Source organism: Phyllobates terribilis, unplaced genomic scaffold (genome assembly GCF_046119375.1).
Source record: "Phyllobates terribilis strain yellow unplaced genomic scaffold, ASM4611937v1 Scaffold_4__5_contigs__length_816908805, whole genome shotgun sequence".
Classification (NCBI taxonomy): Eukaryota; Metazoa; Chordata; class Amphibia; order Anura; family Dendrobatidae; genus Phyllobates; species Phyllobates terribilis.
This window is the reverse complement of record NW_027362764.1, coordinates 374,346,622-374,373,212: the sequence shown is the minus strand read 5'-3', so window position 1 is coordinate 374,373,212 and position 26,591 is coordinate 374,346,622. Positions and strand designations below refer to the sequence as shown.

General features: G+C 42.8%; 1 protein-coding gene across 8 annotated transcripts in view; it reads left to right on the top strand.

Annotated features, from left to right (window-relative positions):
* Positions 1 to 26,591, top strand: part of LOC141265411 (poly(rC)-binding protein 3-like) — a 1,492,220-nt gene that overhangs the window by 1,320,217 nt on the left and 145,412 nt on the right. For all 8 annotated transcript variants that reach the window (XM_073678474.1, XM_073678473.1, XM_073678467.1 and 5 more), the window contains one exon: positions 19,763 to 19,879. In XM_073678474.1, the coding sequence (XP_073534575.1) occupies positions 19,763 to 19,879 (117 nt within the window). The remainder of the gene's footprint in view (positions 1 to 19,762; positions 19,880 to 26,591) is intronic.

Below are 26,591 nucleotides of genomic sequence, written 5' to 3'. Positions count from 1 at the left end.
CACCTCCTAAACAGATGTTGTTGCAGAACACAAAAAGACAAACTGACAAAAAGTACTAGAGGTCCCAGAGGACCAAGCGAACTTGACAGAGAAAGGCACAGAAGCACCAGGCTAGAGAGACAGTAGAACACTGAAATCCAGCACAGCCAGAAGGGCGGATCTGGAATATAAAGGCAGATGGTCACATGACCGCAAACCACAAGATAGAAAAACTAACAGGAGGGTTCTAACAGATAGAGTTCATTGCATGTTCTTTCTGCTGCTGGAACTCAGATCAATTTCTAGATATCAGGGATAATAATATTCTTTTTGCTCTTAATCCTGATAAGTTTTGTGAAAAGCAATATAATACACCATTTATACTGGTCCATTTGTTTAACAGCATACAGTCACACTTGGTTGATTTGAATAGCATTAGTATGCAGTGCAAGCAGTGAAATTTGTCCATCTGAGGTGGTCAAATATTACTGCTGTAATAATTGTGAATTTTTGTGGAAGCTGCAAAATATTATACTCCATATAAAGTGTGCCAGTTGTGTATTCAAAACATCCATTCAGACTTGGCTGCTAACCAATAGCATCGCTATACTGCTATTGCAGAGAAACTTGTCAATCTGAGGAGGCCAAATATTACTGCAATAATAATCGTGAAATTTTGTTGAAGCTGCAAAATATTTTACTCCATTTAAAATGGGCAAGGTGCATGGTAAGGGACGAGGAAGTGTATGTGATGCTGATGGTGCACACAGAGGCCGAGGCTGTGGGCCAGGTGAAACTGTGCCTGCTGTGGGAGCACAACACACACATCATGTCAACCTAGCTTCCTGTCCCACTTTATAGGGGGACATGGAACACCACTCTTGAAGCCAGACCAGTGTGAAAAGGTTGTTTGTTGGATAGCAGATAATGCTTCCACTCAGTTTGCCATAACCACCCTGTCTTCCACACGGTCCAGTCTCAGTAGTCATGAGTCTGGACCACATAATCTTCACCCTGATCCTCCTTCCTCCCACCATGCCAAGTGCCTGGAGACAAATGATTCCACACTTGGACACTCCGAAGAGCTGCTCACATTTCTGTTTGTAGATTCTGGCCTCTTGCCCTGCCCGCTTCAAGCGTGACATGAGGAGATTGCATGTAGCGATGCCCAAATATTTGAGCAGCCGCGGTCACAAGAAGGCAACATTGGGAAAATGTAACTACTGTTCCAAGAGGTGGATGATGAGACACAATTGTCAGAAAGTAGGGAGGAGGACCAGAGTGCGGACATGGAAAACGAGGTGGTGGAAGATGAAGTCACTGACCCAACCTGGGAAGGTGACATGCAGAGCTAGGACAGCAGCACAGAGGGGGATGGATCCGTAGCACGACAACAGGCAGGGAGAGGCAGTGGGGTGGCCACAGACACAAGGCGGGCAACTGTTCCCCAGAACACCAACATGAGGGAAGTTGCCAGTACAACTGTTGGGTCTTCCCAAGTCTGGCACTTTTTTAAAGACTGTGCAGTTAACCCAAAAAAGGCCATTTGCAACATTTGTCATGCCAGCATCAGCAGGGGCATGTGCTCAGGCACATGACAGCAAAGCACCCGACTAGTTGGGTCGAACGCCAGGGTCTAGAAACAGTGTCTGCGGGTGACAGCACTGCCTGTTCCGCTGTTGTAAATGCACGTCAATCCTCTGTCCATGAGGCAGGCGAAGATGTCTCTCACCCTGCACCTGTCGTTGCACACTTGCAACCGCCATCAGCAATCATGTCTATGTCCTTATCCCAGCGCAACGTTCAGTTGTCCATACTCCAGTCCTTGGAGCGCAAGTGCAAATACGCAGCCACCCACCCACAGGCCACAATACTACACTGCCACATTTCCAGACTGCTTGCACTGGAAATGTTTCCTTTTAGACTTATGGAGACGGAAGCTTTCTGCAACCTTATGGCGGCGCTTGTCCCTCGGTACTCAGTCCCCAGCCGACACTATTTCTCTCAGTGTGGCGTCCCAGCCTTACACAACCAAGTGTCCCATAACATTACCTGTGCCCTCACCAATGCAGTTACTGGGAAGGTCCACCTAACCACGGACACATGGACAAGTGTTTGTGGTCGGGGACGCTACATTTCCCTGACGGCACAATGGGTGAATATTGTGGAAGCCGGGACCCAATCAGACTCTGGGACGGAACACATGCCACTGAACCCAAGGATTGCGGGCCCTGGTTCAATCAGGGTTGTCCCCACCTTGTACAGCAGTTCCTGCACCTCCTCCTCTTCCTTCATCTCGGGAACATCAACATCAGCCACAAGCTGGAAGCACTGCCTCGGCCATGCGGAACAGGCTCTGCTGAAGCTAGTCTACTTAGGTGACAAACTGCACACTGCTGCAGAGTTGTTGAATGCTGTAACAGAGCAGACAGATCTGTGGCTCTCACCCCTAAACCTACAACCAGGCATGGTCTTGTGTGACAATGACCGTAACCTGGTGACAGCTCTGAAGCTTGGCAACTCCACACACGTACTATGCCTGGCCCACATGCTCAACTTAGTGGTTCAGCAGTTTCTCAAAATCTACCCGGATCTGCCTGAGCTGCTTGTGAAAGTCTGCCACGTGTGTGTCCATTTCCGCAAGTCAACTACAGCTTCTGCCGCCCTGGCAGTGCTTCAGCAGCGTTTGCAGCTTCCAGCTCACCGACTGGTGAGTGATGTCATCACATGTTGGAGCTCAACTTTGCATATGTTGGCAAGGCTTTGTGAGCTGCAGAGGGAAGTTGTTGAGTACCAGCTCCAACATGCACGTCGGTTTTCTGGTCTGCCTCCGCACATAAGAGCTGATGAGTGGGCAAGGATGTCTGACATCTGTGCAGTTTTCCACAACTTTGAGGACTCCACCAAGATGGTGAGCGGCAATGACACCATAATCAGCGTCACCATCCCGCTTCTCTGTGTGCTGAAACACTCGCTGCTCACAATTAAAGAGGAGGCTTTGCAGGCAGAGCACGATGAGATGGAGCAAGAAACTATACAGGGTGATGCTACACAGTCCAGCCTCATCTCATCTTCTCATCACAGATTGGGTGATAAGGAGGAGGAGAAGGAACAGGAACTGGTTTCCTGTGCTACAGACGGTACTACCCACACCACCTTCATCCCATCTGTTCGGCGTGAATGGCCTGAAGAGGGGGAGGAGAGGGAGGACAAGGAGGAGCAGGAGGAGGATGAGCAGGAGAACATGAACAGCTGTCCTCTTGGTTGGGACAGGGAAGTCTTGGCTGTTGGCAGTCTGGCTGAATTTATGTTCCGCTGCCTTTCCCGTGACCCTTGCATTGTATGCATTTTGGGCAACAGTAATTACTGGTTGTCACCCTTTTAGACCCACGCTACAAGGAGAATGTTCTATCCCTCCTTTCCCTGGCGGCACTGGCGGACACAGACAGAAAAGGGCCCCTGTGCAAGAACATATATGGGCCATTTGCAGCCCAAGAGCTCCTATAAAATTACACCTGCTTTGGAGGTAGAATTGGGCCCCCTCACCTTTTGGGCCCCTGTGCGACCGTACAGGTTGCACCAAAGATATGTCGGCCCCTCACTGGCGGAGAGGTCAAATAAAATGTTACAGTACCAGAAGGCCCTTGTTGAAGAATTATTAAAAAAAATTCTCGCCTGACAATGCTGTCAGCAGAGGTCACAGTTCCTTGGGCAACCAAAGAGTACAGGTGAGGGAGACACAAACCAGATGCAGCCGAGGCAGGGGAACACTGTCAAATGTCTGGGACACTTTTCTCAGACCCTCCCAGCGCCCAGGCCCTGATGCGCCAGGCACTCTGACAAGGAGGGAAAAGTTTTGGAAGATGCTGAAGGTGTACCTTGGCGACCGTACCAGTGTCCTCCATGATTCCTCTGTGCCTTACAACTATTGGGTATCCAAGCTGGACACATGACATGAACTGTCTCGCTACGCCTTGGAGGTCCTGGCCTGCCCTGTCGCTAGCGTTTTGTCACAGCATTTTTTTAGTGCCGCCAGCGGTATTATAAATGATAGACACATCCGCTTGTCAACTGAAAATGCTGACAGGCTGACTCCTATCAAAATGAAAAAGGGCTGGATTGGCCCAGACTTCTCAACACCACTGGATGACAGCAGCAGAACATAAACTCAAATCCAGTGTTTTTTTTTCTGGACTATTCCCATGCACCCCTTCACACCCAGACATGGGTATACACTTCAGGATTTTGTCTTTTTTATGTTGTCCTCCTCCTTCTCCACATCCTCCACCACCATATCAACAGGGTGACCATCATGCAACACCCCAATTAATTTATTTTAAGGGTGTTTATGATGCCCATAGGAACATTTTTTAGAGGCTTACCTCTAACATTCTATAAAATATATATGTATACCCCCCAGGGGCAAATGTTTTTCAGCCCATGCACTTAGGTCATGGGCAGTACCAGTCTAGGAGACTCACTCCTTAATAATGGGGATTTTTTTTTACTGAGGCCCTCCAGTACATCTCTTCAAAGTGGTATTGGAGTGCGACTTAATTTTTGGCAGCCCTTGTACTTTCTGCATACACATTAACAGTATAGGAGACCCACACCTTAATAATTGGAAGGCCAATTAAAATCGATTCTATATTCTACAATATTACCTCTCTTATTTGCGATTTGTGTGCGGGTGAGCTCTCACACTATGGATAGCGTATTACACGCATCGAGACAGGGATTACTGCCTTATACTCCTTGCTACTGCAACCAAACGAAAAATAAATATATTGTATTCCCTATTGATACCGCTGTTAGCTGCATTTAGAATAGGGACAGGTGCTAGGTATCATCAGCTGGAAATGAATGTTCTTGTTGTCAAATACATCTTTTACACTGTCTATAACTTGATGGTGTTTTTCAAAAAATCATTGACAGATTCATGTTTTTTAATATAATTTGCACTCAGAAATTCATCAAAGCAGGCAGAATTGCTTGCGTTCCTTCACAGTTTGGTGATGCCAAAAATAAAAACTCTTCGGAACCGGTTAAAATCTATTTTCTATTCTACAATATTACCTCTCTTATCTGTAATTCGTGTACGGGTGAGCTATTGCAATAGGGATAGCGTATTACAGGCATCTAGTCAGGGATTATTGCCTTATACTCCGTGCTGCTGCTGCAAAAAAAATCTATTCTATTACCTATTAATACGGCTGTTAGCTGCATTTAGAATAGGGACAGGTGCTAGGTGGTAACATCTGCTGGAAATGAGTGTTCATTCTGGTCACATATATCTCTTTCACAGTCCATAATTTGATTGATTTTCTCCATACACTAACTGACCGATTCATAACTTTTACGGTGATCTGTACTCAGAAATTCCTCAAAGTTGACAAATTTATGATAGTTAACAGAGATTATCAAAGTTAACAAACTTTGCTGATTTAATGTGTCATTCGCAGTTTCTTTGTAGCTTTTGTATGTAAGAGGTAGTGGTGGGAGACTTGACGCCACTGGAGCTAGAATTACTGCTTCAGAACTCTCCAGCGCTTTGTTTCCATCCATTTCTGGGTGCTTCTTGAAGTATGTTTGGGATCATTGTCCTGCTGGATGACCCATGACTTAGGATGCAAATCCAGCTTTCTGACACTGGGCACTACATTGCGACCCAAAATCCTTTGGGAATCTTCAGATTTCATGATGCCTTGCACACAGTCAAGGCACCGAGTGCCAGAGGCAGCAAAACAACCTTTAAAAATTTGATTGTAAGTACAGTGTTCTTTTATTTGTAGGCCTCATTCCATTTACAGTAAACAGTTGAATGATGTGATTTACCAAAAAGCTCTATCTTGGTCTCATCTGTCTCCAAGATGCCTGCTGGCACTCTATAAATTGTGAGGGCCACCTGCTGGACCTCCAAGTTTCAAACTTTACAGTATTATTAAAAGAAAATTTGCCCACCTCAGATTAATACATTATATTGCAGTAGCAATATACGGCTGTGCAAAGCATAGCCGGCTGCTGGCCCTCTAACAATAGTGAGGGCCGACTGCTGACCCTCTAACAACAGTAAGATAGTAAGAGCCGCCTGATGGCCCTCTACAAATAGTGAGGGATGGCACTGTAAAAATAGGCTTTGTGACTTTGAGTACCTCCTTCATAAATTAAACAGGATGTGTCTGATCATGTCTCACACCACATGGCCAGATAAGGTATTAAAATGTTAAAATTACATTTTCTGTTGAATGCATTTTTCACCGTTGAAAGCAATGTGAATGTGCAAAAATTCAGCAAAAACACTACGTGTGAACATAGCCCAAGGTGTGGAGGAGCATTTTTTTTTCTCTTATTTATTTTGCCTTATATTTAAGTCATTATCCTGGAAAGAATGTTTCTTAACATTTTTTCCAGGAAAATCCATTTTATCTTCGTTTTTGTATATTTTATTGTCAGTCCATAAAAGTGGCATAATACTCTGACAACATTGTTCACAGCAGCTTCCTGGGATTCAGAGATGCTTCCAGGGGTCTTCTCTATGCTACTCCCATGCCATTTCAGTGCTGTTTACATTGATTTGACCAATTTTTAGACCCCCTCCAGGGAGAGCCAACGGAAAAGCGCTTGAGTTTCCCATTGACTTCAATTATACTCGTTACTCAGGTCGAACACCTGAGCATTACGATTTGCTCGACCCGAGTAACGAGTACCCGAGCATTTTAGTACATGCTCATCACTATAAATTAGTAATACACACGAAAATAAAAGGCTATGTAAGATATCTCTCCAAATTCCGCCCCCCACCACATCCCCACAGTCACTTCTACCTCACATTCTAGATCTATCGCACATTTCTGCAACTCTTCTAACCTTATACCCATCCTCCCAGCCCCCGCTTCCCCAGTACCACTAACAGGAGCCCTATGGAACGCTCGCTCTGTCTGCAACAAACTTTCCTTCATCCATGATCTCTTCATTACTAACAAACTTTCCTTCCTTGCCATCACCGAAACCTGGCTCACCCCCTCAGACACAGCCTCTCCAGCTGCACTTTTGTATGGCGGATTCCACGTTTCCCACCCTCCCGCCCCAGCGGCAAGCATGACGGAGGAGTTATTTTTCTCCTGTCAGATACCTGCTCCTTCTCCCCAATTCCACTGCCTCCCTCCGTTACCCTCCCCTGTTTTGAGGTGCACTATGTGCGCATCTACTCCCCCTCCAACCTCCAACTGGCTGTCATTTACCGCCCCCTATGGCCAGCCACCACCTTCTTAGACCACTTCACCACCTGGATACTTCACTTCCTTTCCACTGACATCCTCACTATCATCATGGGTGATTTCAACATCCCCATTAACACTTCCCACTCATCTGTCTCTAAGTTTCTATCTCTCACTTCCTCCTTCGGCCTTGCTCAATGGTCTCCCGCAGCCACTCACAAAGTTGGCCACACACTGGACCTCATCTTCACACGGCTATGTTCCCAACCTCTCTAATTCACCTCTCCCTCTTTCTGACCACAACTTACTCACATTCTCTTCCCTCTCCTCTCCAGGTCTCCAATCCCCCATCCAGAAACTTGCACACCCTCGCAGAAATCTCAAACACCTCGACCTACACTCACTCTCTGAATCCCTTCTTCCTCTTAAAGACATAAATTCCTTACACGATGCAGATGCTGCTTTATATGACACCACAACAGTTGCAGCTCTTAAATCGGTTGCCCCCCTCACACATACCAAATCTTGTACAATCAGCAGGCAACCCTGGCACACCAAACCTACAAAAGACAAAAAATATATCATATACCCTACCATCATTATATATAAATGTAAAGCAAAGTTGCATATGAAATATAGGGTACTTAGTGAACTATTTTTGATCAAAAAAAGTATACTAGCCGTCCCACAAGCGACAAGGTGACCCTAATTGGGACGGTCCTACACTGTCTATATTAAAAACCTTACTGTATATCAGAGTTGAAGTAATGCATATAAAAGGGTAGACAAATAGAACCGGGTCCCAATATCAGACCACCTAAGCCCGTGGTAAGCTACATATATACTGACCAGCTCAACAAGGGAGATGCCACACCCCTAATTTGCACAGAATGCAAACAAGACAAAAAAAACAAGCAATGTGAACTGAGGTCTAAGATGGTACACATGCAAGAAATAAGAGCATGTTCACACTGGCAAAAAGATACAAAACCTACAAAAGGCAAAAAATATATCACATACCCTACCATCATTATATATAAATGTAAAGCAAAGTTGCATATGAAATATAGAGTACTTAGTGAACTATTTTTGATCAAAAAAAGTATACAAGCCATCCCACCAGCGACAAGCTGACCCTAACTGGGACGGTCCTACACTGTCTATATTAAAAACCTTACTGTATCTCAGAGTTGAAGTAATGCATATAAAAGGGTAGACAAATAGAACCGGGTCCCAATATCAGACCACCTAAGCCTGTGGTAAGCTACATATATACTGACCAGCTCAACAAGGGGGATGCCACAACCCTTAATTTGCACAGAATGCAAACAAGACAAAAAACCAAGCAATGTGAACTGAGGTCTAAGATGGTACACATGCAAGAAATAAGAGCATGTTCACACTGGCAAAAAGATACAAAACCTACAAAAGACAAAAAATATATCACATACCCTACCATCATTATATATAAATGTAAAGCAAACTTGCATATGAAATATAGGGTACTTAGTGAACTTTAGTCAGGCACACCAGCCTGACTAAATAATTGAGACGGGCTTCCAGGGTTGCTGAACGGAGATGGAAAAGGTCCCACACCAATGAGCACTTCATCACATTCAAACAGTCCCTCACTACTTTCAAGTCCACACTCACTGCAGCAAAACAAACCTACTTCTCATTTCTCATATCCTCCCTGTCACACAACCCTAAACAGCTATTCAGTACTTTCTATACTCTCCTCCGTCCCCCAGCTCCCCTTCCCTCTCCACTCATCTCAGCTGAAGACTTTGCCTCATTCTTCAAGCAGAAGATTAACAGCATAAGGCAAAGCTTGGGCCATGAGTCCCCACATCCCCTTCTCATAACTGCTCAACTCTCCTCCTCCAGAACCAGCCTCTCCGCCATCACGGAAGATCAACTTTCCTCATTACTCTCGAAATCACAACTCAACACCTGTGAACTTGACCCAATCCCGTCCCACCTCATCCCAAACCTTACCGCAGTCTTCATCCCAACACTAACCCACCTCTTCAACCTGTCACTAACAAATGGCATATTCCCCTCATGCTTCAAACAAGCCTCGATCACACCCATCCTCAAAAAGCCCTCCCTTGACCCATCCTCTCTGTCTAACTATCACCCCATATCACTCTTCCCGTATGCCTCCAAACTACTGGAACAACACTTCTATCTTGACCTCCTCCCACCTCTCCTCCTGCTCCCTCTTTGACCACTTACAATCTGGCTTCCGACCGCATCACTCCACTGAAACTGCCCTGACTAAAGTCATCAACGACCTACTAACCGCCAAATCCAAGCGACACTACTCTGTCCTCCTCCTCCTGGACCTGTCATCTGCCTTCGACACAGTGGATCATTCCCTCTTACTACTGACTCTCTCATCTCTCGGCATCACAGACTTGGCTCTATCTTGGATCTCCTCGTACCTAACAGACCGGACATTGAGCGTCTCCCACTCTAATATCACCACCTCGTCTCACCCCCTATCTGTCGGTGTGCCCCAAAGTTCAGTTCCTACACCTTCGGCCTGTGACTTCTCATAGAGTCTCACTGCTTTCACTATCACCTCTATACTGATGACACACAGATCTACCTCTTTCTACCTGATATCACCTCCCTACTGACCAGAATCCCGCAATGTCTGTCCGCTATTTCATCCTTCTTCTCTGCTAAATTTCTAAAACTTAACATGGATAAAACAGAATTCATCACCTTTACACCATCTCATACAACCCACCCTTCTGACCTATCAACATCAATGGCTGTCCACTCTCTCCAGTCCCGCAAGCTCGCTGCCTCAGGGTAACCCTTGACTCTGATCTCTACTTCAAACCTCATATCCAAGCCCTTTCCACTTCCTGCCGACTCAAACTCAAAAATATCTCCTGGATCCGCACATACCTCAACCATGAATCTGCAGAAACACTAGTGCGTGCCCTCATCATCCCTCGACTACTGCAACCTCCTACTCTGTGGTCTCCCTTCTACCGCTGGTGCACCCCTCCAATCTATCCTAAACTCTGCTACCCGACTAATCCACCTGTCCCCCCTCTATTCCCCTGCCTTTCCCCTCTTTCAATCCCTGCACTGGCTCCCCATTGAACAGAAACTCAAGTTCAAGACAAAGCAATCCACCACCTGTCTCCTCTATACATCTGTGACCTAATCTCCCGGTACATACCTGCACGCAACCTGTGATCCTCACAAGATCTCCTTCTCTACCCCCCTCTTATCTCCTCTTCCCACAATCGCATACAAGATTTTTCCTGTGCATCTTCCCTACTCTGGAACTCTCTACCCCTACATATCAGACTCTCACCTACCATGGAAACTTTTAAAAGGAACCTGAAGACCTACCTCTTCCAAGATGCCTACAACCTGCAGTAACCACTGCTCGACCATACCACTGTACGACCAGCTGTACCCTCATCTACTGTATCCTCACCCATCCCTTGTAGACTGTGAGCCATCGCGGGCAGGATCCTCTCTCCTCCTGTACCAGTTGGTGACTTGTTTTTGTTCAAACTATTGTATGTACCAGTTGGTGACTAGTTTTTGTTCAAACTATTGTACTTGTTGTTTGCTATGTATATCCCTTTTTCACATGTAAAGCACCATAGAATTAATGGTGCTATAATAATAAATAATAATAATATCTTATCAAAGAAATTTGCTTCTTTCTCCAACAGGATTGATATTTCTTTTTGGAAATTCTCAATGCTGGAGCAAAATCTGTATTCCGTGAAGATAGATTGTTACATTACTGAAATAGGAGATGACAGTTGCTATTGATAAGATTCTATGTACAGTCCTGCTCATCGATATTGGCACCCATAAAGTTTAAGAACATAATCTGGAAAAAAATGAAATGAATCAAGTGACAGTTTTTTTGTATAGAGCACTTGTGATAAATACAAAAGAACAAATGATAAACAATAATTTAACACAAAAAAACAATAGGAGGGAAAAATAGAAAAACCTAAAGGTTGCTGTGTCACTGGTATTAGCACTCCTTACAATAATTTAGTATGGAAACACATTTTGACTCACCTGTGGTAACTGTGATTAATTGTCAGTGCCCATGTGACATGAATTAGCCAATGAATGATGACTTCAGTGTTTTAAAAAGCCACATAGTAGGCCCTGTTCCTTTGTCACGATGGTGAAAACAAAGGAGCTGTCTGAGTACATCAGAACTGCTATTATTAGCAAACACAAGACTTCCGAAGGGTATAAGGCAATCTCCAAAGACCTTGGTATCCCAGATTAAACAGTGTGCAATGTTATTAAGAAGTTTGCCAAGCACGGAACAGTCAAGAACCTCCCTGGACGTGGGGGGCAGAGGAAAATTGACAAGAGATGTCTTCGAAGGTTGGTGCGAATGGTGGAAAAAACACCACATCAAACATCCAAAGACCTGGAGGCCAACCTGGAACAGTCTGGGGTCATGGTTTCAACAAGTACCATACATCACACATTAAACCAAGCAGAGCTTTATGGGCGAAGGCCAAGGAAGAAACCATTGCTAAAGAAAAGAAGCGACTGTTTTTTGCCAAAGAGTACATTGACAAACCACAATCCTTCTGGGAAAATGTTCTGTGGTCAGATGAATCAAAAATAGAGCTTTTTGGCAATGCAAAGCAACAGTTTGTTTACAGACAGAGCAATGAAGGAAAAGAACACCTTACCAACAGTTAAGCATGGTGGAGGATCCGTAATGCTGTGGGGTTGCTTTGCTGTGCCTAGTACTGGAGTCCTTTACCTTATCACAGGAATCATGAAATCAGAGAATTATCAAGAGATTTTAGAGTGAAATGTCCTACCCAGTGTAAGAAAACTTGGTTTGAGTTGAAGATCATGGGTCCTCCAGCAAGACAATGACCCAAAGCACACATTCAAAAATACACAGGAATGGTTGAAAAAGAAAAAATGGACTGTTTTAAAGTGGCAAGCAATGAGTAATGACCTCAATATCATTGAAAATCTTTGGGGAGAGTGGAAACTATCATTGGAAGAAAGAACTCTGTAAACATTCATGAGCTTGAACAAACTGCAAAGGAAGAGTGGGAGAAAATTCCAGCTGAGAAATGCAAGAAGCTTATAGATGGCTACAAGAAACTTTGGAGGCTGTCAACAATGCCAAAGTGTGTGCAACCAAGTATTAATTAGGGGTGCCTTTATTGCTGCACATGCTGTTTATTCTGGGGGTTTTTCTTTGAAATTACAACATGGAAGTTGAAAAACAATGTTTTATTGTTGTATTACTTTGGACCACAAATTAAAAAAACATGAGGATATAACTTTCGTACATTTCCATTATTTCTAAAGATATTGTACAGTCTATGAAAAAAATGAAGGGGTGCCAATAATGGTGAGCAGCACTGTAGATGGGAGGAGGGAGGAGCTCTGCTTGTAGCTCCTCCTTCCTCCTCCTTCCATCAACATAGAATTGTATCCATACCAACTGCCACCTCCTATCTCAGTAACGGGAAAGTGTCTTTATTGAATACAGATTTTACTCCAGATTTGAGAATTTTGAAAAAGAAATATCAGTCCTGGCGGAAAAAGCAGCAAATTTATCTGATAAAATATATTACAAAGGTGCTTATTTTCATGTGCATTACTGATTTATGAAATAGAGATTAAAACGACAGATGCTCCTTAGGCCTTTGTTTGTCTCTATTTACATTGGTTTTGGATATGTTACTATTTGCTTTTGTTTGCACTCTTTATAAAGTGGAGTAGCGCGAGTGGTGGGCACATAACAGTGCCTGCGGAGTGATTTAGGCATTAAGGTGGTTTGGCCAATCAGTCTAAGGCTATGTGCCCACGATGCAGAAATGAAGCAGAAAATTTCTGCAGCATTTCTGCATCTCCCTGGCAGAAAAAACGCATGCAGATTGTGCATGTGTTTTTCCTGCAGAATACATGCGGATCCACATGCGGATTCACATGCGTTTCCGCATGCAGATTGACAAGCGCTTTCCAGGCGATAGCGTCACTTGGAAAGTGCTTGACAACTAGGTCACACTGTATAAATCCATGCAAACAGCATGGATTTATACAGTGTGAACCGTAAAAATTAAAACAAATAAAGCTATACTCACCCCCGATGCCCGGCGTGGCTGCAGCGCTCGTTCCTGTCTGCTTCCTGGATGCCGGCATATCGCGAGACAGAGCGGTGAAGGGCCTGCGGTCACATGACTGTGACGTCACCGCAGGTCCTCAAGCGATGCCGGCATTCAGAGAAAGCCTTCGGAAAGGTGAGTATAAACTTTATTTGTTATTTTATTCTTTTTTTACAGGTACAATGGTACCCAGGTCTGGATGAGAGTCTCCTCTCCTCCAGAACTGGGTACCATCCACACATAGAGACGCATAGAAGCCGCTTGTAAAAATGTACAGACACGGATTCTATGCGTCTCAATGCAAGTCAATGGCGGGAGTTCCGCTGCGCTTCCGCAAAATTAAATGACATGCTGCGGCAGTTAATTCCCATTCCTTGTGATATTGTACATTTCAGGAAGGGCCTCTAGCTGTTCTTGAACTTTTACAATGAGCCAACTATCAAAGCAATGTGTGGCATAGAATAATATAAGAATAATAAGATTATTATTATTAATAATTAACCCCTTCACGAATCACGACATATGACGTCCAGCATTTAACATTCACCGGCATTTAACATTTACCGTCAGGCGGTGAAGAGGGCACGTCATTCCACACGCTCATCGGTGTGCCCGTAATGTGATCACTGGCCGCCAATGGGTTGCCATGACAGCTGGCAGTCTGCTGAAGACCCCAGTTTTTGTAATTATGATACCCCTGTGAAAGACTTTGTTTAAGTGGCATTCATAGGTGAGTGTGATTTTAGCTATACATAGCCATACAAGCGATCAGATGATTGTAGCTTCAAGTTTCCTAAGGGGACTAACAAGTACAGTAGAGAGAAAAAAATCTGTTTAAAAATATGAAAAAAATACAACATTTTAAATCACTTTCCCTTTATTCCCTAGTAATAATGAAAGAATTTAAAAATGGCCTTCGTAAAAGTCCAATCTATCAAAATATAAAATAAATTAGTCTGATCAGTAAATCGCATAACGAGAAAAAAATCGAAATGCCAGAATTATGTGTTTTTGGTGGCCGCAACATTTCAATAAAATGCATTAATAGGCAATCAAAACATCATATCTACCAAAAAATGGTATCAGTAAAAACTTCAGCGCAAAAATTAAGCCCTCATATAGCCCTATATCCCAAAAACTGAAAACATCTCCGAAAATGGCGACAAAAGCAAAAAATTTTTATAGCAAATTTCTGAATTTTTTTTCACCACTTAACCCCTTTACGACCTTGGATGTATGAGTACGCCCAAGGTCGTATCCCTGTACTCCTTTTGGGCTTCGGCACTGAGCCTGCATGTTTTTGGGCACATGACAGCTGATCTGTACAGCTGACATGTGTCCCTAACAGTCCCTAACAGTCGCGGGTGGAATCGCGATCCACCCGTGGGTGTTAACATGTTAAATACCGCTGTTAATCTCTGACGGCGGCATTTAACATGGCCGCGCCGGAAGCGCCTCACTAATCCTGCCCATTGTCACGTATGTCACATGATCGCCAGTCACTGATTGGTTGGCATGACAACTCGGGGTTTGCAGAAGACCCCTGCGGTTGTCTTTGCGGTCGGCGCTCATAGCAAGTGAGCGTTTTTGCTACACACAGCAGGGCCATGGAGTCTATTGAAACATGTGAATAGTGGGGGAAAAAAAAAGGTTTTTAAAAATATTTAAAAAAAATATAAAAGTTCAAATCACATCACCTTCCTTTCGCCCCAATCAAAATAAAACAATTAAAAAAAAAATCAAATATACACATATTTGGTATCGTCACGTTCAGAATCGCCCGATCTAACAATGTATAAAAAGAATTAATCTGATCAGTAACCGGCGTAATGAGAAAAAAAATCAAAACGCTAGAATTACATTTTTTAGTCACCACAACATTGCAATAAAATGCAATAACGGGTGATCCATACATCATATCTAACCCAAAATGGTATCAATAAAAACGTCAGCACAGTGCGCAAAAAACACTACGGGTCTTGGAAAATTACTTTTTTTTTTTTTTACAAACTTTGGATTTTTTTTTTCATAAAATAAAAAAGAACCTATTCATGTTTGGTATCCACGAACTCGCAATGACCTGGGTAATCATAATGGCAGGTCAATTTTAGAATTTAGTGAACATGGTAAAAAAAAACAACCAACTATTGTGGAATTGCACTTTTTTTGCAATTTCACGGAACTTTGATTTTTTTCCCCGTTTTCCAGTACACTATATGGTAAAACCAATGGTGTCATTCAAAAGAACAACTCATCCCACAAAAATCAAGCCCTCACACAGCCATATTGACGAAAAAAAAAAAGTTATGGCTCTGGGAGACAGGGAGCAAAAACCGAAAACACTAAAACGGAAAAACCCAAGGTGGTAAGGGTTTAATAAAAAATGATGAGGACACTGTTGTTTACATTCAGGAGCTTTAAATGGCAAATATTTAGTCATGCTATCTGTTGAGAAGTGGATACCCTTTTATCCAGTCTATGCAATGTTTTTAGGCGAAACAGCATGGACTGCAAAAAAAAAAACTAAAACTAGCAGAGGGATTTGTGTATCTCATGCTAATGCATATAGCTCACAGAGAGATGCCTAAACAGGATACATATATGGCTAGGCAGTTATTGAAATTAATTGGATTAATTTGCCATTCCTGTTAAGCATGATTCTGATTTTGGTCTAAACCATAAAATTGATACTATCTTCATGGACTTACATATAAATCATGGGGCCCTATAGGAAAAGTCCATTTGGGCCTACCTTCTCTTGCCACCCCAAAAAATATTTGGTAGAAGGGTCAAAGTGTATAGACGTGGTTACATAAGGGCAAACCTCCCAACTGTTAAAGACAGAGGAAAGGACATGTATTGCCGCACACAGTAATTGTTTCCCTACTGAACCACTTTAATTGCCTCACCAACTATGATACCTCTTTCATGGCCCATATAGATTATGATTCCGCCAAAATGCAGCCCAAAAAATTCTTCATACAACTTGACCCCACAGTATTTTTCTCACGCACAGTATGATGACTCCACAGTCCCCTCAACACAGTATGATCCTGCAACAGTGCCCCAACACAATATAATTTCCCACACAGTGCCCCTAAAACAGTTACTCCCGACAACCCACTAGCAGTATATAATATCTTCATAGCCCCCAACACAGAATGATGTCTTCATAGTTTCCCCATATACATTATGAAGCTCCCACAGTCATCCCACACACAGTATGATGGTCCCACAGTCCTCAACACAGTATGATGTCAGTCAAAGTATAATGGCCCTCCCAGACCGGCAGATATCATGATGCATCCCACACAAAGTATCATGGCCCAAACCGACCCCCAACACAGTATCATGGACAACACATCCATCACACACAGTATAATATTCCCCTCACATCACCTCACATGCAATATCATTGCCCCACAGCCCTGAAGCACAGAAAGATGGTCTTCACAGTCAACCATACATAATATGATGGACCCCAAAGCCCCTAACACAGCAAGAAAAACCCCACAGCCTCCCATACAAAGCATAATGGACCCCAAAGCCCCCGCCCCAACACACAGTAATATGGCACGCACAGACCCGCATATAGAATGATGCACACCACACAATATGAGGGCCCCCACAGCTCCTCCCACACAGTATGATGGCACCTACAGCTCCCCGCACACAGTATGATAGCCACAGTCACTACACACAGGATCATTGCCCTGACATCACCCCTGCTAAGGGAGTTAATATTACAGAGTGAGGCTGCAGTACGACAGTTGGCAAGGGATGAATTCATGGAGCAGGACAGAGCACAGGTAAAGGACATTGGTAGGATTGTGTTTTTATATTAAAAAAAGTATAGACAAGGTGCTTGGATCCACTTATGTTAGTGCAAAGCCAGTTTGAACTGCAGTCATGTGTAATAAGTCCAAGCATCATTTTCCTACTATGCTTTACCAAATTCTCTTATTTGTTTGAAAGCCCATGATATTTCTAGAGAATGGGGAGATAAGAGGCTTATATACACTACTTGTGCCTATTATCTCCAAGAAAACAATGGACATTTTACCAATGCAAAATAATAGATTCTTATATTTAAAGGAATATTCTCATGTTATGAAATTGGTATAGTTAGTTAGACAATGTCAGGGATTCGCAAGCAGACGATTTCGATAACTCACTACGTAGCTATCGACAAGCGAGCAGTGAGCGTATGGTGTACACACCTCCGAATTCCAGCGCATGGTATATGTGTATATGCCCCCGTATGATCACTGCCAGCTTCACGATAGCCCAATTACGATTATTCGCTGCCACCACTGATCAGTTTTAAAATATAATACAGGCATGATCGAACGCCTGCTTTCTGGTAGCGTATGGCTTCAGGGGAGGAACGATTGCAGAGCACAAGAAACAGAACTATTAAATTTTATATTTAATCCAAAAGGGAGGCAGTGTTTATGAAAAATATACAAAGATTTTACAAAGGGGGACAATACAATACAGAATATACAGTTACACAAAATAAAAAGAGATTAACAAAAGAAACTTACTAGACCGATCGCAGAAATGATTCAGTTTAGCTGGAGGGGAGGCGCTCCAATGGACCGTTATCGAACGGGACCCCTGCTTATAGAATATATAACTCCCGGCATGAGTATAGATCCATCTTCAGCACTCCCCTGTGATGACCTCACCCTTCATGTTTTTATTAAAATCTCTAACTTCTCCGACAACGTCTTGCTGGTTGATTGCATAAGTTCGCAAGTGACACCATATTTTTTATTGCGAATTTGCCTTTCTGTAGAGACCAGACATGATATGGCTGCTGTCCGTTATTTTGATACTTTTGTGTAATAGCTCACTGGCAGGGCTCTCAGGTACGGAAAAATATGCGTATTGTTCCTTAGCTGACCCTGCCGCTAAAAATATGTGTCCTATTTTTATCGGAAGTATAGAACTTCCGAAATTCCATATTTTGTGTCGGTGCCTGCAAGACTGCAGATTAAACACATATGCAAATGAGAGTGACCCGACTATTGTGAGGAGTTTGGTAGATCCCCTTTGAAATTTAATGAGCAGTTTCCTGTTTCTTTCAATCTCTGGCCCGTAGGATGAGGTGTCTATTTATTACAGGTCTATTTTAATGTTGAAAGGCAGAAATCAGTGGTATACATCTGCAACTTTTGCTCAACATAATAAGCATACTGAGAATGCTTATATTGCCTTGCTAAGTGACTGCAACCAGCCCTAAACAGTAAGGGTGCCCATGCTGCTTTAGAAACATCAGCTCTTTTTTTCTGATTTGCATGCAGAGCAGAGTCCAGTGTAGCGAGATCTTTAGACCCTTTATCTGTCTCGCAACAGCAGCTCACTTCTCCTCCCTTGCTTTCTTCATAGACTTCTATGGGCAGCAAATCAAATCTGATCCCTCAATGAACAAGCGACTTGTGTGTACAGATTTTTTGAGTAAATTCAGTGAATGATCAGTACAGAAGGCAGGGGGAGAAGTGGTGGAGCATAAGTGGACAAAGTGGCATGGTTCGGAAATAAGATATATTACGAAGTTTCCTCGCTTGTGCAATTGATTTATGAAAATAAATTTAAAGTTAAAGGTGTTGTCTGGTATTTTAATATTGGTGGCCTATCCATAGGATAGGTAATCAGATCCATATCAGTGGGGGGTGCAACACCAAGCACTTTCACCGATCAACTGTTCCTAGTGCCGCCGTGGGCCGTATGTGATCAGTTACGAAGGGGAGCAGCACATTGTTATACCTGCATTGTGGCTGCAGGGGGTACTGCACATTCACCACTATTCATTCGAATAGGGACGGATGTACAGTACCTGACCACGGTCACTATGCAATTGATGGAGCTATGTGTGCAGCTCTGCAACTGATCACATCCGGCCACCCTCGCACCGGAAACAGCTCATCGGCAATGGTGGCAGGTGTCGCACCCTCACCAATCTGGTATTAATGACCTATCCTAAAGATAAGCCATCAATATTAAAGTACTAGACAACCCCTTTAAGTTACACTCTAAGTATGCAGTTTAATTTTAGGTCATATTGCTTAGCATGTTAACAGTGATGAGGAAATTAAATAAAGTATATATAGATAATTACATAACTTTGCATTTACTTTTTAACCTAATATTGGAAAACCCCTAAATAAAACATATTAAAAGGGAAGGGATTAATGCTGTCCCCTGAGGTACCCTAATTGTAACTGTCACCCAATCTGATTTTGTCATAGGATCTTTGATGATGATCGATTTATCTGATAGCTTTTTAATGCCCACAATGTTTAACTCCCAGTTCACTAAGCATAATAATTACATACACAGACAGACAGACACATATTTGGGTAGACAGACAGATATTCTATATGCATACTGATTTTGTTTTTTACTTTACAGAGTGGAGCACGAATCAACATATCAGAAGGCTCTTGCCCAGAAAGAATTGTAACAATCACAGGACCAACAGATGCCATTTTTAAAGCATTTTCAATGATTGCACTAAAATTTGAAGAGGTAAGTAAACAGATCAATGCCTTGAAAAAAATGTCTAATATCTTTATTAAAATATGTGAAAACCTACAAAAAATAAAACCAACAATAAAAAACTGTACATTTATACACAATATATGCAGATTTCTGCTTTGAAAATGTTTTCTACTCACAGACCAACCCTTTAGCATGAGGTTTAGGGCCTGGTCAATTCACCTGTTTGGAAGTTACAGTTGAATCTGCTACAGGAATTGTTACAAGGCGGTCTCAAATACGTGGCCAGCCACATGATGCTCTGCTCCATGACGTCCATATTTCATGTTTATCCCTTTAAAGCTGTTTGGTGGACTGGTATTTTCCTGCGTAATCAAAGATAATTGAGAGCTTGTTGTATGATTCTGAACAGCTGGCTTCTTTCACAATTGTCACATAACATCATTATATTTGTAGTATTTAATATGCAAATTGTCTCTTCAGAGAGAAAGAGGACTAAAACTCTAGTGCCACCTATTGTGAGTAGCAATTCTATAAGCCAATAACACCCTTTAACGAGCCTTGTCATATGACTTAAAATAAAAGTCCAACCAGAATCTCAATTTGCAGACATGATGTTTCGGGGTGCTGCCCTTCATCAGTGCAAAGTGTGAGATCTGGTTTGGCTAAGTGAGAGGCTTCTGACCGGGATCCAAGGGGTAATGTTTCTCTTTGTGAAGATTGACATGCCAAGCCTGGCATGTTAATGTAAGGAGGCCTTTAAGCCTTGCAATGCTCCTCTGGGAAATTAAATATGCAAATTACTTCTTCAGAGAAGAAGAGGACAAGAATTCCAGTCCCCTCTATTGTAAGTAACAATCCTAAAAGTCAATATTGATTCTTTAATAAGCATTGCAATATGACTTAGGATAAAAGCCAAATCAGAATTTCAGTTTCCTCCGTAGTCCCTAATACAAATGCAGACTTCTCAGGGTAATTCAGACACCGATCTTGTCACTTTAGAAAGATGTCTCCTGGCTTTTCCTACAATAAAGGGTGCATCTTGGTTAGAAATCCATCCATATGCGGAAATCACACATGGAGTTTTTTGGTGCACTTTTTTGAGCCAATGCCATGGCCTGATTCAAAAGAAATGGAAAACTTTGAGGATGGATTTTTACATTCCCTACAGCCTGGATCAATTTACACATCCATGCATTGCAATTTTCACTTCAAACTGTATCAACTATTGCATGTGTGAATGCAGCCTTATGCGGGAGTAGACTGCAGATCCATCCCTCATTCCCTGCATTGTAAGCAGTTTGCGCATTAGTCATTTCATGCTATCTGTATGATATCTCCTATCTCCAGTGTCTTTAATCTGTGGGCAATGATAAAGAATATGTTTCAACTTTTTGAATTTTGTCGCTGGTTTTAAATACAGCAACTGTCAAAGCCTGACTAATTTTTGTTCATTTTTCTGGTGTTTGTTTTAGCACCTAACACAAATTACCTTATCTGCTTAATGGCAAAAAAAACAGATTCATTCACTTAAAACACTTTTAGCTGTAACAGTGCTGAAACGGGAATAATGGGTCAATTTGCAAGATGTTTGATCGTTTCTTTTGCCTTTGCAGAGACTTTAGGGAAAAGCAATTGCTTGAAGTAATGCACATTAATGGCAAAAGAAAAAAGAAAAGCCCTTACAGTCTGGTTCCAAAGCGGATTGAAATTGATAGAATAATTGCACACTTTCAACTGTGCAACTGTATGATTCAATTATGTATTGATGTCAATGTTTTACATTACTGAGGGTATACATTTCATTCACCTAAAGGATTTTCTTTTTTCATTTTGCCTCATCTAAGCTTTTTCATTTTATGTAAATCTGGAAATTCCGAATTAAATATTTGCACAGAGTAATGATGCTGTATAATATTTGTATTATGCATCAACAGTGTATAGTTATTTCATTACTTGTAATGCTAGTCACCAGCTGTTTAGCCTTCATAGACTTTAATGCTTTCATTTTTTTCTATTAATGGGAGCAATGCTGAATTAAAATGTAAGAAACTCATCAGTAGTTTGAAGGGACTCTGTCAACAGGTTTTTGATACACCATTGGAGAGCAGCATGATGTAGGTGCAAAGACCCTGATTCCAGTGATGTAGCACTTACTGGTCTGCTTGCTGCAGTTTTGATAATAACAGTTTTATCTGCTGCTGATCTACCAGTTCTCTGAATGCTGAGCTCTGTATAAATCCGCCAATACCACTGATTGACAGCTTTCTGTGTACACTGTGCATAGTCAGAAAGCTGCCAATCAATGGTAGTGTTGGGGTGGAGGGTTCTACATGGCAGAAGATGTATTAGTCCTCTATTGACAATCTTCTGCTGATTAAACAGTGATTTTATCAAAACAGCCCAGTAAATGATACATCACTGGAATCATGGTTCCCTTCTCTACATTATGCTGCTCTCATATAATTAGCGAAAACATGGTTCCCTATGAGTCCATCACAGGTTTCAAAGTTAATTATCTAACAACAAATGTGATATTCTATGCATCAGGTTAGGAAATTAAAGGTTCTGTCCAGACTGAAATAAAAAGGCAGAGAAAAAAGGCCAAAAACCGACCATAGAAGACCAGAACAAAAGGACCATATAAAATCAAGGGACACACGCCCAGGATGATATAAAAACCATATAATGTTGGGGAGTCATATTATCATAATAAAGTGCAGTGCCAGTAATTGTAAACAACCATACATGATGTTACATAAATAATATCTTATATCTTATATTGAGGCATACGGGCCTTCTGCTCATTATTGGCACCCATGAAGTTTAAGTATATAATGTGGAATATCTCTTGAAAAAACTGAATCTGGTGAAACAGCTTTTTTGTATAGAGCCCTCGTGTTAAATGCAAAAGTGCTAATGATAAACAATAATTTAAAATAAAAAACAATGAGAGGGAAAAATGGCACCCTATACATTAATTTAGTATGGAAATACATTTTGACTCGCCTGTGGTAAATCACAAAAGAGATTCACCTGTGATTAATTGTCAGTACCTATGTGACATGAATTTGCCAATGAATGATTTCTTCAGTGTTTTAAAAAGCCACATGGTAGGCCCTGTTCCTGTGTCACAATGGTGAAGACAAAGAAGATGTCTGGCACAGCAGAACTGCTATTATTAGCAAACACAAGACTTCCAGAGAGTATAAGGTCAGCTCCAAAGACCTTGGTATCCCAGATTAAACAATATGCAATGCTATTAAGAAGTTTGCCAAGCACCGAACAGTCAATAACCTCCCTGGACGTGGGGGGCAGAGGAAAATTGACAAGAGATGTCTTCGAAGGTTGGTGCGAATGGTGGAAAAAACACCTCGTCAAATATCCAAAGACCTGAAGGCCAACCTGGAACAGTCTGGGGTCATGGTTTCAACAAGTGCCATGCGCTGCAGACTAAACCAAGCAGAGCTTTATAGGCGAAGGCCAAGGAAGAAACCATTGCTGAAGAAAAGACATAAAAAGGAATGACTGATCTTTGCCAAAGAGTACCTGGACAAACCACAATCCTTCTGGGAAAATGTTCTGTGAACAGATGAAACAAATAGAGCTTTTTGGCAATGCAAAGCAAGAGTTTGTTTACAGATGGTGCAATGAAGCTTATCAGGAAAAGAACACCTTCCCAACAGTTAAGCAGGGTGGATGATCCTTAATGATGTGGGGTTGCTTAGCTGCATCTGGTACTGGAAGCCTTGACCTGGTCACAGGAATCATGAAATCAGAATTATCAAGAGATTTTAGAGCGAAATGTCCTATAATCTGTAAGAAAACTTGGTTTGAGTCGAAGATCATGGGTCCTCCAGCAAGACAATGACCCAAAACACACATCCAAAAGTACACAGGAATGGTTGAAAAAGAAAAAAATGGACTGTTTTAAAATAGCCAGCATTGAGCCCTCAGCTCTATCCCATTGAAAATCTTTGGGGTGAGCTGAAGTTTTCCATTGGGAAAGAGAACCCTGCAAACATCCAAGAGCTGGAACACACTGCAGAGGAAGAGTGGGAGAAAATTCAAACTGAGAAGTGCAAGAAGCTTATAGATGGCTACAAGAAACGTTTGGAGGCTGTCAGCAATGACAAAGGGTGTGCAAGCAAGTATTAATTAGGGGTGCCTTTATTGCTGCACATGCTGTTTATTCTGTTTCTTCTTTACAATTGCAACATGGAAGTTGAAAAACAATGTTTTATTGTTGTATTGCTTTGGACCAATAATTATAAAATCCTGGGGATATAACTTTGTTACATTTCCATTTATTTCTGAAGATATGGTACAGTCTATGAAAAAAAATGAAGGGGTGCCAATAATGGTGAGCAGCACTGTATGGCCTTTTTAGCTCAAATAATATCTCACTTGTTGGGACATGTCAATACGAACCAGCTCTGGTGGCATCCAAGGTATGTGCGTTTGAGTCATGTGACATCTTCTTCTAATCATAGACCTTTGCAATCAGGTGACTGAAGAATTGGGATGTCATGATTTCTTGTCCAGGCAGAGACCACCACAGTGGACTGTGCTTGAGCAATAACAGTTAGAGGCAGTGAGTATACCTTTTTTATTAGTTTGCAATATTCCCTGCCTTTTCAAAAATCTTTGGAGATGTTGGACAACTTCTTTAAAGAAGACCCATTGGTTTGAAAATATTATAAAAACTAGCATTGGATAGAATATTATTTAAAATATTTTATCAGAAAATTAAATAATTTTCCCTAGTAATAAAGGCACGCAGACTTTACCTTCATCCTAAAAGAGAAAGTACAAAATCTGGAGAGAAACTAAGAGAGTCACTTATAGGCCATGGCCCCACTATCAGTATTCGGTCAGTATTTTTTCTCAGGAGTGGGAGCCTAAACCAGGTGAGGAACAATCAGAGAAAAGGTATAATAGAGACAAGTCACCAATTTTGCATTTATCACCCACTCCTGGTTTTGGCTCCCACTCCTGAGAAAAAATACTGACCGAATACTGACCAAGTACTGATAGTGGGGCCGTGACCGTAGAGAAGGGTCTGGATGTACTTGTAGATCACAGACTAAATAATAGCATGTAATGTTATGCAGCGGCTTTTAAGGTCAGCTGGATACTGTAATGTATTATAAGAATAATGGACTTGTGGGACAGAGACATAATACTACCACTTTACAAAGTGTTAGTGACGCGCCCCCTGGGACTGTGCTGCTTCTGCTGCGCAGGGGGATACCCGGAGCCGGATCTGCTGGGGGTAGTAGTCCTCGTGGCGGTGACCCGGTCCGTGCCCAGGGTGTCAAACTAAGCGGCGGAGTTTAGTATAAGATGTTATAGTGTTCGACTACGCCACCCGTTGAATGCGTTTATGAAACCGCCGCTGCAGGGCAGACCGCTGAGGCCGGTGGTACGGTTGTGCAGCGTGGATAGTATAACCCCCAACGGGAGGGGTATGGCCTCAGGGCAGCGGACGTGGATGATGGGGATAGTAGAATTGCTCGCAGGCACGAGGAACCACTCAGAGACGGTGCGGTGTAGTTCAGGGTCTTTACTGGTGGCAAAGGTAGACCCTCCCGGGAGTACTGGCTAGCGATCGGGGCCTGGTCAGTCCGTGAGCAGATAGGATCTCCCCTGGCCAGGCGGAGTTGTAGGCCTCCCCACTAATTGTACTCTTCCTGGCTACCTTGCTAGAAGCGGGTAAAAGTAGCCCACGTCCCTGAGTGTACCGTGTGGTGCTCACCCGTATGGCCGGTGACTCGGGGCCTTCTGGTAGCCTCCGCTCCACGACAGCGGTGCTGGTCCCTTGCGTGTGACCGTGCCTTCGGGATTCTTGGCCAGAGGACCTGAAATCCCCTGCCGGTCGGTTTCTGCTGCTGGGTATGGCTCAGTCCCCACAGCCTCGGACTCCGTGTCCGGTGAGATCTCTTCAGTCAGGACGAGCTCTACAGCTTCCAGTCTCTGACCCCTTTTATCACTGCTCCCACAGAGCTCCTGATCTTGCTCTCCCTGTATCAGCTCCACTCCAGACCAGACTGTGTCTCTGTCTGGGACTCCTCTTCTTCTCTTCTCTACTCTCTACTCTACTAACCCTACCTCAGCCCCAGTTTATATAGGGGAAGTTCTTCCCCTCCCAGGACTGGGCAGGAGGTGTGGCATGCTTAGGATTCCTGACCAGGAGACCTCCCACCTGCTCACAGACGTAATATTGCTATTACTGTGGTAACCAGACCCCTGGGGTTCCACATTCCCCCCTAGTAAAATTTAGTGCTCCGGGACTAAACATATTTTTTTTTTAAAACATAACAGGGTATAAACAGGAACAATACAATAAGGAAAAACATGTTAAAGTGGTCACGGCGTGTCCGCAACCGGGTGCAATTTTTGAAGCAACAGGGTGTCCATTTCACCAAAGAACAGGGAGCCGTAACCAGGTAGGGGTCTGTCCTGCCCCGAGTCTTTAACAGTCTTTAGTCCGTTCCTGGGTTACGCTCCAAACATATATACAATAGAGTTCTAGTAAATCCACAAAAGATACCTATAAAATAACTGGAAAAACATAATTATTTACAAGCAACAGTAAACAGGTAAATATTAATAAAACAGTCTAAACACTTTAGATCCTCCAACGTACGGGCAACTGGCCTCTAGTGGCCCTAGTAGACCTACGGAGCTCACTAACTGGTCCTGCACTACAGGGTGTAAGAGCTGTTAAAGGTAAGCTGGG